A 17,583-nucleotide genomic window follows, 5' to 3' on the forward strand; every position below is an offset into this window, starting at 1 on the left:
CCATTCACAGCTAAGGTGAAAAACAGTCCACCAAGATATTTGGGAGATTTTGCCACTCGCAGGCTCCACCTTTTCAAAACACTTACAGTAGCTGGACTTCATGTGCTAATTTGTACAGCATGAAAGCGGATTTGTGTCGAACAGCAGTGTATTAAAAAAAAAATAAAGGGGCATTCGAAGATAACGACAGGAAAAGCGAAAAAAAGGCTCGCGATTGTTAAAATTCATCTCTACTTAAACCTCATCACAACAAATTTAGAAGAACTAAGTAAAAATTGCACATCATAGCTCGTTGAAATTTTCTCACTGCACCCTAATTTAGAAATGTTGGCTAGGATACCAACTGTGGGCTCGGTTAGTACAAGGAATCAGTGTTTATCAGCCCCTAAGGCTGTGTGTGTGTCTGTGTGTGTGTGTCTCAGAAATGGACAGCAGTACCCGATGGATATTTAACACATTAGCTTTGGCAGAGCTGAGAGTGGTGTGAAAACACACTGATTTCCTAAGTGGCAATCATATCAGCCTCGCCGTCAGAGAGGCAGCAGAGAGCAAACATCTGTGTGTGTGTGTGTGTGTGTGTGTGTGTGTGTGTGTGTGTGTGTGTGTGTGTGTGTGTGTGAACATGCATTCAGACTGTTTGTGCACTTCATTCAGACGCTGACTCCAGTGCTGCTTTAGATTTGTACAGTACACTTCATTAGTGTGTGTTTGATTCATCAGGATTAAGTGAGCTTATTTAGCTTTTTTTATTAAAAAAAATGCTGCATAATATTTATTTCGCTTTTATTTTACAGAATCTGTTTTCTGTCTTCTGGTATTCTGTTGTCTGTATTTCTTCCTGCTGTTCCCTTCATTGTTCATTTTATCCAGTTTTATCTGATGTTCCGGCTCTCTTTCTGCCTTTCTTTCTGCGGTCAGTCTCTCCTCCCTCTGCTACGGCGTATCCCGGCTCTGCCTGTGCGTTTCTCTCCCTGTCTGTAAGCTGTCTCCTCCCTGCCCGGGTTCAGGGAGGCCTTGGTTCTCCTCGATGTCAGTATCACCCTGAGTTACGGCACAAAGGTCTCAGCCTCCTCCTCCATCCACCCTTGTTAGGCCCTCTTGTTCGCTCCCTCCCTCCGTCAATCCCCTTCTCCCTCACCCTATCCATCCTCGTCTCCGGCCCAGAGTCACCCATCCGAAACTATGTTAAAACAGGGTCATCCCCCGGTGTGCACTTAAAGGCTGTCCCTTTAACCTGCTCTGAAATACTTACGGCTATTATTATAGCTTATAAATCATTAAGAAAGTTTAATTATACGAAAATTTCATGGTGGAAATGTGCAAGCTGACACATGGGAAGGGGAATTTAATGGGCCAGCAAGTCCCAGCACCGTGAGGGAAAATATTGAGGTTAGGTTTCTATTTTACAGCATTGCCGGAGGGTTGGGAGACAGGGAGAAAGACAAGAAAGAAGCACTTTCGGAGTGAGAAAGAGGGAGAGGAAAGCCAAGCGGAGATGATGAGGCCTAGGCTGTATCCAATGCGCAAAAGTAACTTTCTCGTTTCACTCTGTAGACCAAAGCGGTTAATATGGGCAGTTGATTTGGGAATGATGAAGACATTGCCCACCGTACCTTGTGCTGGTTTTCTTAACTAAGATGTATTCTAATTAACGCAAGACTTTAATTAGTCGCCATGCCGTAATTTGAGTTCGTTAAGGAATGCTGCCTAATTAGAAATTACCATTTGGAGATTTTCTGTAATTGCTGTCGCCAAACAATATATGCACATCCTTAACTACTAATGTTACAAAACTTTGTCCACTTCCTTAATTGTGTCAATATCATTTCAATGTGAACATTATATGGGTATTGTTGATATAGCTCGAACGACGGCCACTAGTCTTTTCACTGTGACAGAATGTAAATTGATCAAACTGTTGGGAGTTGATATCATTAACACTTAGCACTGTGCAGATGTTAATTAGAAATTAATTGAATCCTGTTGTAGTAACTATGAAATGCTGCTATACATTTGAGCATCTTGGCTCATTGGGTCTGAAGGATTCAAACGCAACTCAATTGTGACAAAAGATAAAAGTTGTAATAAAAGCTGTCAGTCAAGTAAAAAACCAACATGAATTCAAGTGTTTCAGGGTCTCATTATTGTTTTATGGAATTATACATACTCTACTAGCAGGAAGAAAAAGATTTATATGGAAAATCAGGGCTGATTATGTGGACGATTGTGAAGATAGAGTCACTAATCTAAGACAGTAGTTTGAAGGAGTAATATTATGTTAAATAAACGGCTTTTTTTAACATAAATGCATGATTGCACATACCCGCATGCGCCTCACACATTAACACTCTCACATAACCTCATCTTGACTGAACTAAGTCGTTTTTTCGTTAAGTGAGCCGCAGTTCCTTTGCACCAGGCTGCTATTGTTTATGAGCGCTCCCTTACCCACAGCCCCATTTGTCCCACCCTTCTCCCCTCCCTCCGTCCCATCCTCCCTGCCCTCTCTCTTTCCTCCGTCCTCCCTTCCCATCTTCCTCTTGTTTTCCATGTGGGCACAAGTGGGGCGCAGCGCCCGCAGCCGGCAGGTTTCCTGGCACGCCGCTTCTCATCCTCTGCCTTTTGTTTCCACCAGTGGACAACCATTCTCCACTTCTGCTGTGTCAGTAAATATTTATTGGCCTTCCTTTTCCTCAACGCCCCCACTGATGTTGGCGTGTTTCTGTCCGCTGTATAGATATGTGTGTGGTTTGCATGTTTATACACGCACAGAATCCTCCCCGACACGTACACAGACGTACACCACCTCCCACTACCCTGCGTCCGGTGCTGTCACTCACACAATTCAGCGGTGCCCCCTCCTCACCCTTTCATATCTCACCCTGTCTCTCCGCCCACCATCCTCCCTTTCTCTCTCCCTCATCTTCCCTCCATCATGCATGTGTCGAACAGCCGTGAGAGGGAAGAGGAAAGAGAGGAGGAAGTTATCGCAGTTTTCTCCTGCTCTCTCCCTCCCTCACCGCGACCAGAGTTCATGCACTGGAGAGTCAGAGGGGAAAAAACCCTGCAAGTAAATGCATGTGACCTCAGCGAGCAAAACCTCCACACACTCCCACAACAGCGAGAGATGCACACACACAAACACGCTCCCTCTCGCTCCCCAGGGCCCTGTGGCCTCGTGCTAGAGAGGGCTTCCTTCCTGCGGTTAAGACAAAGGAAGCTGGGGACCGACAGAGGACCTGGGACCGCTGCTTCAAAGCCACAGGAAGCGCTGGTGTTGTCTCTTCCTGTGGAGGGTGTTGGAGCGTGGGGGGCCAGCTGCCTGTGTTTTCACAGCCAGGAACGAATAGGGATGAGTGTGTTTTGTGTGTGTGTCACAGACAGGGTAGGTAGCTGAACATGCTGCTCTTCCACTCTTATCCACCCCCCTGTGACCCGAGATCAACTGCTAGCAGCAAACAGTCGCACACTGATAGGAATAAGAGAGAGAGCGCGTAAACATCATCCCTGTGGTGGTCATTAAAAGCCAAATTCAACCGAGGATCATCAACTTAACCACTGTGTATCATAAGTCTATTGTCCTCATCGCTTTATGATTGAAAAACTCGCTGCCAGAGCATCAGTCAGCCTCTGTGTTTGTTTTTCCAGCCCTTGCCACTGTCTTTGCAGACTCTACACATGCTTGCAATGTGTACATGTCTGTGTGTGTTTGTGTTTGTGCTCCTGTTCCAATGTTGGCGTGTAGGGATTTATGGGGGTGTATGTGTTAGCGTGTCTGCGCCATGTGTTTTCCAACCTTCCGGTGTGCACCCGCATACATGTTTGTTTGTTTTTTCTGTGTTCGCCCTGGCTTCTCTGATGCTCTCCTCTTACTCTCTGGCAGCAACAGGACAGTTAATCAATCAAATATTTAAGCAGTGCTTCAGTGCTCAGTGGGTAGTCCTAGATTATCTGTGGCTGTTGGCAGTGCATGGCGCAGCCACATTATAAGCCTCGTCTCTGACTGGCATCGTCACGGGGCGCTTCTCTCTCTCCCTCTCTCTCCCCCTCTCTCTCTCTCCCTCTCTCCTCCTTCCCCTTGGCCTCTGCTCAGTCTTTGCTCACTCCCACTAACACTCAACATTTTGTTGTCTTTTTCTCTCTCACTCATTCTCTGCCATCCTCTCTCTATCTCTTGTTTTCCTTTCTCTTGTTTGCTGCTCTCCATCCGCACTCTCTCTCTCTGTATAATTGTGGCTTTTCACATTGACTATCTGACAGTGAGCAAGGCCCCTTAAAGAGCTCTCATCTTTCTGTCTTTGCCGTTTCTCTCTTTTTTCTCGCTCTGCATTCTTTCTAGGGATAAGTCTGCCCGTCTCCCCACGGGGATCTCCATTGTGGATTACCATTCAGTTTTTGCCCAATTATCTAGTGGCTTTCGCTGCCTTTGACACATAATTATCAAAGGCCTAAATAATTGTCTTTATTATTGCCGGTGTTTAGATGTACCATCAGCGGAGCAGTCGCGAGCAAGGGAGCGTCACAGGGAGAGGAGAGAAATGAAGTATTTATCTCGACCAGAGATTAGCTTAGCATGCTGTTAAATGATGTCTCGTCGCTTATTTCAACTCCTCGTCCAGATAAATAAACATGATTAATATGCCCCCTTTCCCTCCTTCATACACACCCGTTGCATATCACATTCTACGTCAGTGGCGAAAATAAGATTATGCACAACAAAAGTCTAGCAATTAGCTGGCTTTGCAGCAGGAAGCAGCTTAAAGCGTTAACCACTGTACTTTGCTGAGGGCCATGTGAGAGGTCAGGTACAAGATACAGGGGTGTGTTTGCGTGTGTTTGAGTGGCTCCAAATGTGTGGGGGTTGGCTATTTCATAGAGCTCGTGAAAAGCTGGATTTAGTTGAAATGTGCCAACCAGGGGGTCAGAAATCTGTGATGTTTGTGGGTCTCTATAGCAACCAGGCCCTCTGCGGAGAAGTCAGACAAGAAATCATGAGGAAGAAACAGAGAGCGGGAAAGAGAGGGAGAGGGATTTCAGTTCATCCAGAGTTTGAATGTACGCGGGGTGGGGGTGAACTCAGGTTTGCGTCATCAGCTGTGACTCAGCTTTGTTATCGTGGTTTAGGGGAATGTAAACGCAATGTGCCGTTGAAATTAAACCCGAATCACAGTGAAGGAGTGTGTTTAAAAACCGCTCGGCACAGAAATGGGTTAAGAAATATCTTTGACTTTTTTTTTTTTTTTTTTTGTGGCACGCTAAATTAGGATGTCAAAACGGCCTTGATAATTTGACTGAATTAGACTTATAAGCTTATAATGGTGCAGATGTTAGATGAAGCACATCGGGGTGATGACAAACATTTCATCAAGGTGCTCCGGTGAGTAAAGAGGCTGCCCTTCAAGCTGAGGACTCTTGTGATGGGACACATCGTTTCTTCTTAAGCTTAAACTTGTGCTTATGTTTTAAAGACGGTGAAAGCCCACTCGCTTCAGGGATGCTGTTCTGAAGCTGACCCTGTGGCCTGCTCCTCCTCTGAAGTGGGCCAAGGGAAAAGAGAATTTTCCTCATGGGGATCAATAAAACATTCATAAATATCCTTTGTTGTGCACATCTCCCTGTCTGTCTCTTATCTGTCTTGCCTTTTCTCCCATTTTCCTTCCTTTTTCCTCTTTCAATACTACATTTGATATCCATTCAGCTCCCTTTTATAACCTTCTGCCTTTTCATTACATTTTTTTTTTACACTCAAGCACCACCATGTCCAACCCCCACCCGAACTTTACTCTGCACATCCAGCTGCTTCGGCGTTAAAGGAAAGGCCAGCAGAGAGGCGGCAAATGTCTCAACATCTGCGTGTTGGTTTTAGCTCAACAAGTATTTCCACATGTTCCTCTTCCTTTTTCCCTGTCCGATACAAGACTGATCACAACAGCTGGCCTGTTTCCTTGTTAAAGCTGCAGCCTGCGGTTACATAGTGGATTAGCACATTTAACATTCTGGATAAAGACGGCTAACACTAACTCACAGGCTAACATGGTGTAAAAATTATAACACGATGAGTCATATGATAAGACAGCTTACATCGCTACCCATTTGGGAGCGTGAGCTTCGAGGTTCCGACTGGTTTGCGAGTGAACCTTGAGTGTCGGCCACCTCGCAGAAGACACAGACATGCTTAGATTTCACTCTCAACATGCAGCTAACCACAGTTGTCTTTGTGGCTTGTAAAACATGGGACCCAGTGGTGTCAAAATCAATGTGGTTTAGGGCCACACTGCGCAGAGCGATCTCTCCTGGAGTCATTATTTGTCAACCTATTATCCCAACTGTTACCACAGCCAACCATATGTTTATAGGCATTCCAGCAATGAGAGCTGTCAGAGCGAGTGATTGATACAGCCAGTGTCGGGATCTGGTTCTCTGGTCTTTAATCTTCAGTTGAGGCATCATAAAGAAAACAGACTTTGTTTGGTGAGAGTTGCTGATTTATTTTCACTCCTCATTTCAGCAAGTACACAACACCGTGTCAGTATCTTTGAATAGCAAATCCCAGAGAAAGTTGAGCTCAGAAGTTAGTTAGAGACGGGCAAAGTGGTTTTTCTTTGTATTTCAAACTGGTAAAATCAGCTTGTTTTTACCTCCCAGAAAGCATCCAGAGGTGCTGAATCTAATCACTTTGAAAGGCTGCTTTAGGTTTTTCCAAAGGTCTCGTTATTTCATTCTTTTTTCAGCATTTTCTCCAGTCATCTGTTGGCTTGATGAAACAGTCTGTCGACACGAGATTAATCATGCACCGTCTCGATACTTTAGGCTAGTATTCCAGATGTATCCCTCCAGTACCATCTACAACCCAGCTTCACTCCCACCTTACCAGCTGTGCTTTCCTTTGTACATACCTTTATCTTTGTCCAACCACTGTCAGTCATTCACTCGCTGCTCCACTGAACTGCCCCTCTGTTGAGCAGCGCTTTCATATCTGCGCGCACTCATTCCTACACACATCCATACATGCAGACATTCATGCACACACTTCTGGTTGTCTTTAGTCATTATTCTATCTCTGGCTTCTATCTATCTGCATATCCTTTGTTATCTCTGAAGTACTTTGTGTTAAAAGTGGCATGCCAACATTATTTTAGAAAAAGACTTAAACAACCTGTCATTAGTGACAGGTTGGCAAATACACTTCACTTTGGCGCAAGTTTGCAAATTTATTATGCTTCAGTTGTAGTTTTAATATACCAGTGATAGCCAGTGAACCCTACCCATGTTAAGTGCATTTTCCATCCAAAACCCAAAAATGTTGGACCCAGAAGAAGCATACAATAGGAGCAAGTAGAGACCGATTTATCCACTTGGAAAGTGGAAAAAATGTTTTCTGCCCAGACTTGGGATGTTTTTGACTGGTTTGAAGTCATGGACTTAGCGTTTTCCATGGGCAGTCGGTCCACTGCCTCCTGTTTCCTGGCCTCTGCTAGCAGCCCCTACACTCAAGGACTGGCCCGTTTGGCTAGCGCCAGAAAACAGGACCTTGACTGACACCTCCAGTTTTAAAAGGTTGACTTTGCTGCTCCCACGGGCCCAGTTCTGCCAGAGGAAAGCTTTTCAACCAAGCGTGGATGAGGGTGGAGTAGAGAGAGGAGTGTGTATCTGTGTGTGTGATTGTAAGATTTTGTGTGAGCATACACTGCATACATGTGCAGCGTCTGTCTTCTTTTGTTGTCTGTCTTTGCAGTTGTGCCCTTTTTTCATGCTTATGGTCGTACGTCCCCTGTCAGTCCGCTCTATTCTGCACCCTGGTGAAGACGCTCCCGTGGAAGCCTTAACAGCTGTATGATGTATGAGTCCTTAGGGCCTTAATAGATTCCATTTATCTCGATACACTCCCACTTTAATTTGGCCGGGCAAGGGAGGATGTATTCAAATGCACACCGTCATTTTGATGTACAGCCAGCCAGCCAGAGTTGGCTGGCTACAGATGACCAGCGTTACTTGTCTGTGAATGTGTATAAGATGGGTGATTGCTCCAGTTAGCCCCAGTTTTGAGTGTCAGATTCATATCATAGCGCCAGCTTAAACCCTCTACGCCCGCCCAAGCCCCAGCCCTATTTTGTTTTATTACACTTGGGCTTTTACTAGCCAATATTTATCCTATTCTTACATGAAAGCACCAACTAAGCCCTGCCTTAGCTTTAATATTACCTAGATCTCCCGCTGTCTTATTCACAGGCACCAAGCCATAAACACCATTACCATTTTAAGCCCAAAAGAAGTCCAGTAGTTCAGCGCACTGCCAAGTTTTTCCTTCCTTTAGATGACACTTAAGATGAAATTTTAATGTAGTAAAAATGTGGTCTGCACTGCCTTAGCACCATGTGTAGATGGCCACGTAATCACTAAACTTAGTGCTGTTCTGCAGCGCTCTGCCCATCCGCCATCCACCGGTCTCTTTCCCAGCTTCACTACACGTATACACTAAGTGATTGTTAACCTATTGTTGCAAGTCCTGTTCCCTGTTCTTCCCGTTTTATCTTAAAGCAAAGCAGAGTGAATCGGCTCATTCCCAAGGCCTGGCTGCAGTACTCCTTGGGGTGGGACCAGCGGTGTGGGAAGTCTATTGTAGTGCGGTAACAAGTTCTTTGTGTGACATTTTCCTTGGCGTTGACATTCAGAGGGGAATAGGAAGACGGGTCTGTGGACGCCACATTCTCTGTGACGTGAAGGGAAAGGGTATTAAGGATGGAGGCCGAGGTATTTGAACGTGCACGGGAAAGGACATTTGCACAGAACGTGACAAGGACACGCTCTGGTGGAACAGCTCTTTCATATTTCACTTCATAACATTATGCTATACACCAGGTTGAGTCTGTATCCGCTGGTTACAAAGCTGTTCACTGAGCCAGTGCTACCGTGGTCCGAGGAGTAGGCTGACAGTGTATGTTGGACAGGGAATACATTTTTTTTTTGGCAAATGTCTATTGACATAGTGGGTATGTCATATTAAAATGATTTTATTCACATCTATGCAATCAAAAATCTGAGGATATTATATTTCTTACAGCACAAGGCGTCTTTGTTCTTCAAGTGTCGTCTGAAACAACCGGTATCCTCCTCAGCAGTGACTGTGTCATTAACATGCTGCATGGGTGACTAACACAAATTCGATTTGCTTGTTGTGGCAGATGAATCAGAGGGAAATGCAAGTGAAGAACAGAGTGTGTGCTGTGGCTCTGACCGACTCCGCTCACAACATCTGGCTACAGGAGACCAGCAAAGGCACGCAGGACTGGATGCAGCAGGTGAAATATGCACACATGCTCAAATACACACACTGAAGGCAAACAAAGGCGCCGCAACCTGTACAGGAGTCCATTCCTGAGCTCCCATCTCATCATGTAAATTCTCCCAGCGGTGAGCTGGGGTCTCTCAGATTTTGCTCCTCTCTAATTTCTCCATGCAAAACCCTGCTGACCTACACAGGTACCCCTGACCAATAGCTAGCCTTAGAAGTCATAGAGAACCATTGTTTGCATGTTTTCCCTCTCTGTCTTCTTCTTCTTTCTTTTTTTTTTTTAAATCAGCCCCCACTTTTTCTTCATGGGTGCATGTCAATGAATAACTCAGACAGTTAACCCTCGATGGTGCGTGTGTACGCGGCCGGGCACGCATATGTGCATGCATGCATGTGTTTGTACGTGCTTGTGGATAAGCATGTGAGATAGAGTGCACGTGTGCAGTTGTGTTAGCTTCATTTTAGCTCTTGCCCTTTCTGGTGTGACCTCTGCGCCATACGCAGCACCTGGGCTCACTCAGTATGCACATACAGATGAGGACCATCCAAGACCAGAGCTGCTTGAGAGCCAGAGATGCAAATGTCATGTGCGCGCGCGTGCACACACACACACACACACACACACACACACACACACACACACACACACACACACACACACAAACAGCATACACACACATATACACAAAAATGGCTCGCACACACAAACCATACCTTTATTTGTATTACATCCTCTTTTATATCCCTTGCCTTTTGTTTTTGGCTATTTCTGTCATCTCCCATTTCGCATGTGTGTTTGGTTGGTGCGCTCAAGTGTGTGTCAGTTTTCTCTGAATGTGTATGTGTGTTAGTTTGAGTGGTGGGGATTCAAGGTTGCACTGGCCCCCTTCTCCTTGTCTGGCATTTCCTATTTTTGATTCATCTAAGGGATGTTCGGGACACAGCATAATTGGAATGTTAAGTGATTTTCTATTTGTGATGATTACCCTGAACAATAAATCTGAAATAACCTTCTTTGTCCAGCCGGAGGAAGGGGACAGGCAAGGATTCACTCTCTCTCGTACTCATTAACCCACAGTCCTTTTTTGGCTGAATTAAGAGAAGAGCCTGCCTAATTAAAGGGATTTTTTTCTTGAGGGAAACAGCAGCACACCTATGCTATGTCCTTCTCAATGATACAACAACAAAAAAAAAAACAGATAAGAAGGAAATGTATACTTCATCTTTCTTTCAAATCTTAATTGTCACAGTTTTGGGGCTCACTATTCTATAAGTCATTACTTGTTGCTGATTCCAAAACAATCTTTATACTCTATGTATTTCTCACAGGGACCTTTGGGTTCGTTATGTAAATTGTGACATCCATTTATTTAAAAACAGTAAAAAATATGTTTTAACGTCTCAATGAATGGGTACTCACTTATTGTCTCTGCTAATTTCAGATGAGGACAAAGATTAAATACTGTAGATCAGAAGTGAGATGTAGATTATTGTATTAATACTGAGGTGGGAAACTAACAAAAATCATGTCTTTTATTTAAAAACTGATAACTTCAGTTGTGTTACTCATATTCAGTACTTCATCACATCACTGGCTTCTGGGCATGGATGGCAGCGCTAGTTAACAAGCCCTCAGGTCAACATGAGGATTGAGGTGAATCCAAAATCTAATCTGTCCCAGTCATTTACATTAGAAACCAATGCTGCGTTTGCGCAGTGGTTCCACCAAAAGGTCAGACTCCCTTTGTGTTCCACCCAATATGCTAATCCCATGGCTCTCGGCTAAAGGTTTCTATCATTGGCTCATTTTCCTGATGTTTGGCTTCGAATGATCACACAATCTGCACGCACATACACATGCAGACCCTGACAGTAGATGCATGCAGTGCTGCTTTTAAAGGATGCTATATCAATAACCCATGCACATCTGGATTGGGAACGTAAACAATATTTGCATTGCACACTCAGATATAAGCACAAACCACACATACACACACACACGGGGAGGGCAGCCCAGAAGGTGCTGCACATCACAGCTAGCAGTGAACCTGAATAATGCCCTGGGTGGTGTATAAATATGGGTGCCCGTATGAGTGGGTGCATGTGAGGTCAGCGCACCCCAGCAGTGCACTGCTCTGTTCTCCTCGGACCAAGATAATTCCCTCCCTCTGGGGTTCAAGAGGTCACTGGATGGTGGGATAGAGCGATGAGAGGAGGAGAGTAAAAGAGAGGAGATGGGATTTAGAGATCAGCGCCCGCTGGGCCAGGTTATATAGACCAAATGGGTCAGACGAGGGCCAACTGACGTCACTGCCAGGAGACAAAACACGGAGTGAAGGTGAGAGAAAAGGAAAAAGGGGGAGAATAAGCAGAGGCAGAGATAGAAAGATTCACCCATTGACTGAGACAGAAAGAGAAATAGGCAAAGAAATAAAGTATGAGAAACGTTCAATTATTTAAATCCCGTTGACTGCCGCCGAGAAGGCGCAGGGCAGAGCTGTGGAAAAGAAAAACAAAAAGACAGGTAGGATGTGAATGGAGTGAATACAGATGGAGGAGAGGAGATGAAGAGATGTATGTGGAGATAGATGAGTAGCATAGTGAGGAGAAGTGAGTGAGAGAGAGAAATGCGAATGATGGTGTACAGCTGGCAGCCTGTCACAGTCTCCAAGGTGTCTCCTGTCACTGTGCTGGCCTGCTGTCACACTCTAGTGGCCTGCCCAGAGTGCACACACACACACACACACGCAGACGTACACACATGCACACACACATACAGAGTACACTATGGTCATGAATAAACCATCCTAATCCATAGAGATTATACAGCAACTGTAGGAGGTGGGAGAGAGACAGACACAGAGAGAGTGAGCAAGAATTGATACCCGGGACTACTTTCTGAAAAGTTAGGTTGCAGGCTGTCATGTGTGTTATGGTTTAGGAGACTTTTGTACACTTAGCACAGAGTTCCTATCATGGGAATCAGCCCCGTGTGCTTTCAGAGGGAAGAGGCTCAAATCCTGTTTTATGATTGAATGGAGCCACTTGTGTACGATGGTAAATACAGATCCTCCGCTGGCTGTGTTTGAAGATTTGCATTCAGATTCAAAAGGATCGTTTTTAAACTTATTTTAGTACTTAATCATCCTCTCTATCAAGTTTTTTTTTATCCTTTTTTTGCATTGTGATGATAAAAGGCTGTTAATGAATTCTGGCCAGTTTTAGTTCACAGTGCGTTTTCTGTTATTTGAATGCAGGCAGGGCGGACGCATCCCTCTTTAAAGGCACTGTGTGTGCACTCCTGTGACACTTACTGTGTAGTGGATATGGACACCCATGAGAGACCTATTTGGTCCTCATGAAGGCTCCATTAGATCACCCTGCCATCAGCTGAGTGCAGCGTTTTGTGTCCATTACTCCCTGAGTGTGCGTGTGCATGTGTGGTCGGTGTTTATGTGAAAGAAGCAGGCTGGCTTCCACGCTGACTTGCAGAATGCAGCAGGTGGTGGATCTCTCACACACACACGCACACACAAAGACACACAATCACACACATATACACGTAACAAAGAGCACTTCAAAGTATTTTTCAGGGGTTGAGGGGTAGAGCTGACACCTGCTTATCATTCATACCCTCAGTGTACACTGTTTTCAGCCGGCTCTGTGTCTTTATAATGTGGGTAGTGTATGTAAATGAACAATAGTAAATTTCCCACAGTGTTGCCTGCACCCAGAGCTTTGCCAGAAAGTCAGAGTTTTGCTGGCCAGTGTTGGAACTACCGATTTTACTTTGGCATTTTTGTATGCCCGCCTCCACGGAGCCAAGGAGTGAGAGCGGCAGTTGTATCGAGAGAGGGGTGGCTCACGACACGAAACTCAAATCAAACTTTCCCACCTGGCAGTGCTGATCAAATGGGAATTAAGATTATGTTCCCACATTGCCTATTTTTACATTTTAGTGTTACTGTTTAGCCCACAGCCCTTCTTCCAATTCCAAAAATATTTGCGTCTTTCTATTGCAAAGATAGCCCTGTTTCATGAAAAACATTGAAATTCTCCTTTAAAGGTTAGCTTTAGCACTTAACACCAGCCTCTAACTCACCACTTTGAAGGATCTTTTAAAACTGTCTGCATAATGTGGGTGATGGCGACGTGAAACAAAGAGCGTTGTGCAACAATGTCTCTCGCTGTGTGTGTGTGTGTGTGTGTGTGTGTGCGCACGCATGGGTATATATATGCGTGTAAATCCTGCACAAATCCAAACACACACACACACTCAGACACACATGCACAGAGCAGCAGAGGTGGGGGAAGAGTCAAATCTGTTTACATGTTTGTTTCTCTGTCTGCCTTTAGTTCAATGGCACCATTGATCGGCGGACGAGCTGCTTGAAGTGATGATGCTATGCGTCAGAGGCAGCCGATGTGATGTGCCATCCTTTTGTCACGTCGCCCTTCTCTAATCCCAGCCAGCAGGCCTTGCCTTTATGTGACTGCTGTTATGCCTGCGGTCTCCCACAGCACTGGGACTTTGTGTGTGTGTGTGTGTGTGTGTGTGTGTGTGTGTGTGTGCGCGCGCGTGTGTGTGTGCATTTATGCAAGAGTTTGTGTGCACATGTGTGTTGTTGCCTTGACAAATCTATTCAAACCCCGGCCTCCCTGCCTCCAATGGTGGTGATGGTGGAGGTGAAGGGGGGAGGGAGCAGGGCCCTTTGAAAGACTCCCCTCCTTCCCCTCTATCCAGCCGCCTTCAGCCCACTGCTCCACAGCCCAGCTGACATCTTCCTTGAGACAGACTGAATGAATTAAAGGAGATACAATGAGACACTTGATGTAGCAGTCAAGGAGCCCCACAGCTTCTGCGCTGCGCTACAACGCTGTGCCCTAAAGCCCCGGCTCAGAGGAGAGCACATCGAGGGCAAAGCAAAGGATCTAAAAATACACAATATGCCACTGTTTACCAAGATGACTTGTCATCTTCCCCCAACACTAAACCCTCCATCATCCTCCCCTCCATTCCCCACATCTCTCTGCCGATCTGTCTTCAACCTCTCTGGCTCCTCTTGCTGTACCCCTACCGACTGGCTTTTGATTGACAGGGTTGAAGAAATTAAATATAGAGGAAGAGAGTGAAAGGGCATTCGTGCTGCTTAAGAGGCGAATCCAGCTTGTACTTTGGTTGATTTTTATTTCTTTGGATTGGATAGGAATGAATCACACATGAGCCAAACTTTCATTTAATAACAGACCTTTTCATACACATTTCCCACATGAATTTTGTTTACTTGTTGCTATCCGTACTATGTACTTGTTGATATCTGCCTTGCGTTGATGGGCCAGATGTTTCATCATCATCATCTCTTGCAATGAGTTTCTATATTTCTCCGTAAGCTTGAAATAAATGAATCACAGTGGGACAAACAGAGATGTAGTATAAGCAGATGGCAACAGGAGACATTTAGCTTAACGGAGCTCCAGAAACCTATACAGACCAAAAACAGCAGCCAAGAGGTGCTCAGTTAGCCATCAAGTCTGTTCAGTGTCCCTGTGTGCGTTTGCATGTTCGTACAGAAGAACATCAGCCCATGTGTGAGCACTGTGTGTGTGTGTTTGTGTTACATGGTGGACGAAAGCAGAAGTTTGCCGTGACCCTGAATTTTTTGCATGTATGGAGTGTCTTTTTTTAGAGGGGTTGAAATGGGAGTTTCACAGATTTGTGTATCCAGTCCCTCCTCTCTCAGGGCCTTGGGAGTCAGGGTTGCTGAGGGCAAAAATGCGAAAGCATGTGTGTGTGTGTGTGTGTTTGAGTCTGAAGGGTTCACAACGCTACACGTCTTCGTGGGAGACCCCCTGCAATGCAATCACTGACCCACACGCACAAGCACGTACGCACACACAAGCTTGCACAACACTGTAATGACTGTCAGGAGGCCAGGGTGAAAGTAAACAAGGGCAGATAAGCAGTGATTCAGAAGGACGCCAGCTGCACATTCTAATCTCTTTACATTTTCTCTTTCTTCTATTGAACTTTTATCTTATCTGGAGAACGTCTTCTCCAAGCATTCCTCCTCGGCCTCCCTCTGTCCCTCTCTCCCTTTTTTCTTGTTTTTGTACTAACCTTACAAGCCGCAGCATACCAATCCACATTGCACCGTCAAAAGGGAAAACACGCTTTGATGTGTTGTCATCTGCTGACCCAGAGAATGAAAACTCCAAGCATGAGAACAGTGAGTTGTTTTGTAGCCTGGCAATCATACAGTTAATTAATTGAACATTAGGTTTCATCATCTGATGTGTGACATAACCCAGTAGGTAGAAAGAGGGAACGCCACACAGACAGGAAGATGAAGACAGCAAAAAACGGATAAAGAGGTCTTCTCCTCTTTCTGACAGTAGAGTTGTCAACCACAGGGGGTTTGAGAGGACTCAGGGTGTTTGCAGGGGGTTATGGGTCAGCAAGCTGGGCAGACACCCTCCCCCAGGGCGCCCACTGATCTAGCATGGTAGAAGGCCTCAGCTCTCCACCACAAACAAATGCCAAGCTGTCTGAGCAACATGTCACAGAGCTTTTAATTGCTTGTTCCCGTCTCTCTTTCTCCCCCCCTCCACTCCACCACTCTCCGCCATACACGCACATCTCTTTCTCGCCTACTGTCTCTCCTCCTTGTCCCCCGCACCTGTCCCGCTTCTCTTTGTCTCCCTCGCCTCCCATTTTCTCTCCATTCTCCCTTTCTTCCTCCACATTTCAATTAAACTTGCTATATTTCCATAAAGAAAACAAATAACTTTGGAAGCATCAAGATGAAAGACATACATTTTTACATCCAAATTCCTTCCTCTACTATATTTCCGTCTTTGAGCATATATTCCTTTGTGTTTGTGGGACTAATAATGGAGGATGCTGGCTGCCACGTACTCGTTTACACAAACCCTCCATGTGCCATAAGCAGTCCATGTGGAAGTCATTTTTAGTTTTTGTAGAAGCGACATAGAGAACCTGTCCTCAGAGTTTTCACCTGTCAACCTCTTTTTTCCTTTCCTTACAGCACTGTTGTAACTGGGTATCGAGTCCAGAGCCCCTGGACACACCACTGGATCCCATGCTGCCAGACTGCCCCCGAGTCTCTGCAGGTATCGAGTATCTACTTACTATATAATCTGAGATCACTTTCAGTTTCCAAATGCAGTGATTGTTGGTGGAATTTGACTTGATTGACCTCAAGACTGTTGAACAATGCTGGCACACTACGTCCAAATGATCTGACCTTCACCTGCATGCAATCTGCAGCATGTCAGTGTTAGCCAAGGCAAGTGTTTATTCTGCTGACAAAGATGAAGCATAAAATCTGGGTTGCATTGTGAGTCTTATAGTTGGTCGCTGTAGTCGGGAGTACTGAGAAACTGGCACTGCCAGACGGTCACAACCAGTGATGTTGCAATAATTACAGTTGTGGGTTAAGTATGAGTTTTGACTGGTGATTTTCAGTCATGGAAATACTGAAAAATCTATTAAATGTTCATTAACTGACCACAAATGTGGCCTAAACATTGGCAGTATTCTCCGGTTTAGTTGGTTTTATTAGACTCTATGTCACTGGTCGCAGACTTCCACAAAAAGTGACAGATGTGCAAAGTACAGATACGTTCCTCGGTGTTCGTCGTATGTCCGTATATGTGCTCATCAGAGGCTTACAGCAGCGCAAAGGGAGAATGTGAAGATTATCAGGGTTCAGTAAGTGCAGGGTGGTGTGTATGTTGACAGTAGTTGTTCTTGTCTCTGTGTGTGTGTGTGTGTGTGTGTGTGTGTGTGTGTGTGTGTGTCGGGTAGATTGGAGGTCTTAGTAGGGCTGATTGAGAAGGATCATTGTCAGAGAAACTGAGAAACTGAAGCAGTGGCAGATTATCTTGAAACACAAACACACAGAAACGGAGGCTGTCTCACGCCGAAACGTACCGTTTGATTTTGTTTCTATTTTCGTCTTCTTTGTCGCGCCCTCTTTCTTTTTCATCATCTCCTCTGTCTCCTGTATTCATTAATCCTCTCCTGTGGTGTTTGGCTTCCTGTCCCTGTGCCCTCTCTGCAGTTGACTGGCCTTGATGATGTCACGGCCATCATGAGAATGTGTCCTTAATGTAGGATTAGGGATGAAAGCTGTAATCCTCAACATGAGCGTTGATAAGAGATGATGATTGCAGTGTTGTTTGAAGAGTGACACACATGCAGGCATGCACGCACAGACGTGCGCACACAGATACGAAAGTCAAGCTTTGAACAGGAAATATCAGTCATA

General features: G+C 45.2%; 1 protein-coding gene across 1 annotated transcript in view; it reads left to right on the plus strand.

The window, feature by feature from the left end:
* Window positions 1–17,583, plus strand: part of arb2a (ARB2 cotranscriptional regulator A) — a 150,989-nt gene that overhangs the window by 88,393 nt on the left and 45,013 nt on the right. Inside the window, exons 9-10 of the mRNA XM_076731617.1 lie at window positions 9,183–9,299; window positions 16,339–16,423. Of these exons, the coding sequence (XP_076587732.1) occupies window positions 9,183–9,299; window positions 16,339–16,423 (202 nt within the window). The remainder of the gene's footprint in view (window positions 1–9,182; window positions 9,300–16,338; window positions 16,424–17,583) is intronic.

The sequence above is a fragment of the Chaetodon auriga genome, chromosome 5 (assembly GCF_051107435.1).
Source record: "Chaetodon auriga isolate fChaAug3 chromosome 5, fChaAug3.hap1, whole genome shotgun sequence".
NCBI classification, from domain to species: Eukaryota; Metazoa; Chordata; class Actinopteri; order Chaetodontiformes; family Chaetodontidae; genus Chaetodon; species Chaetodon auriga.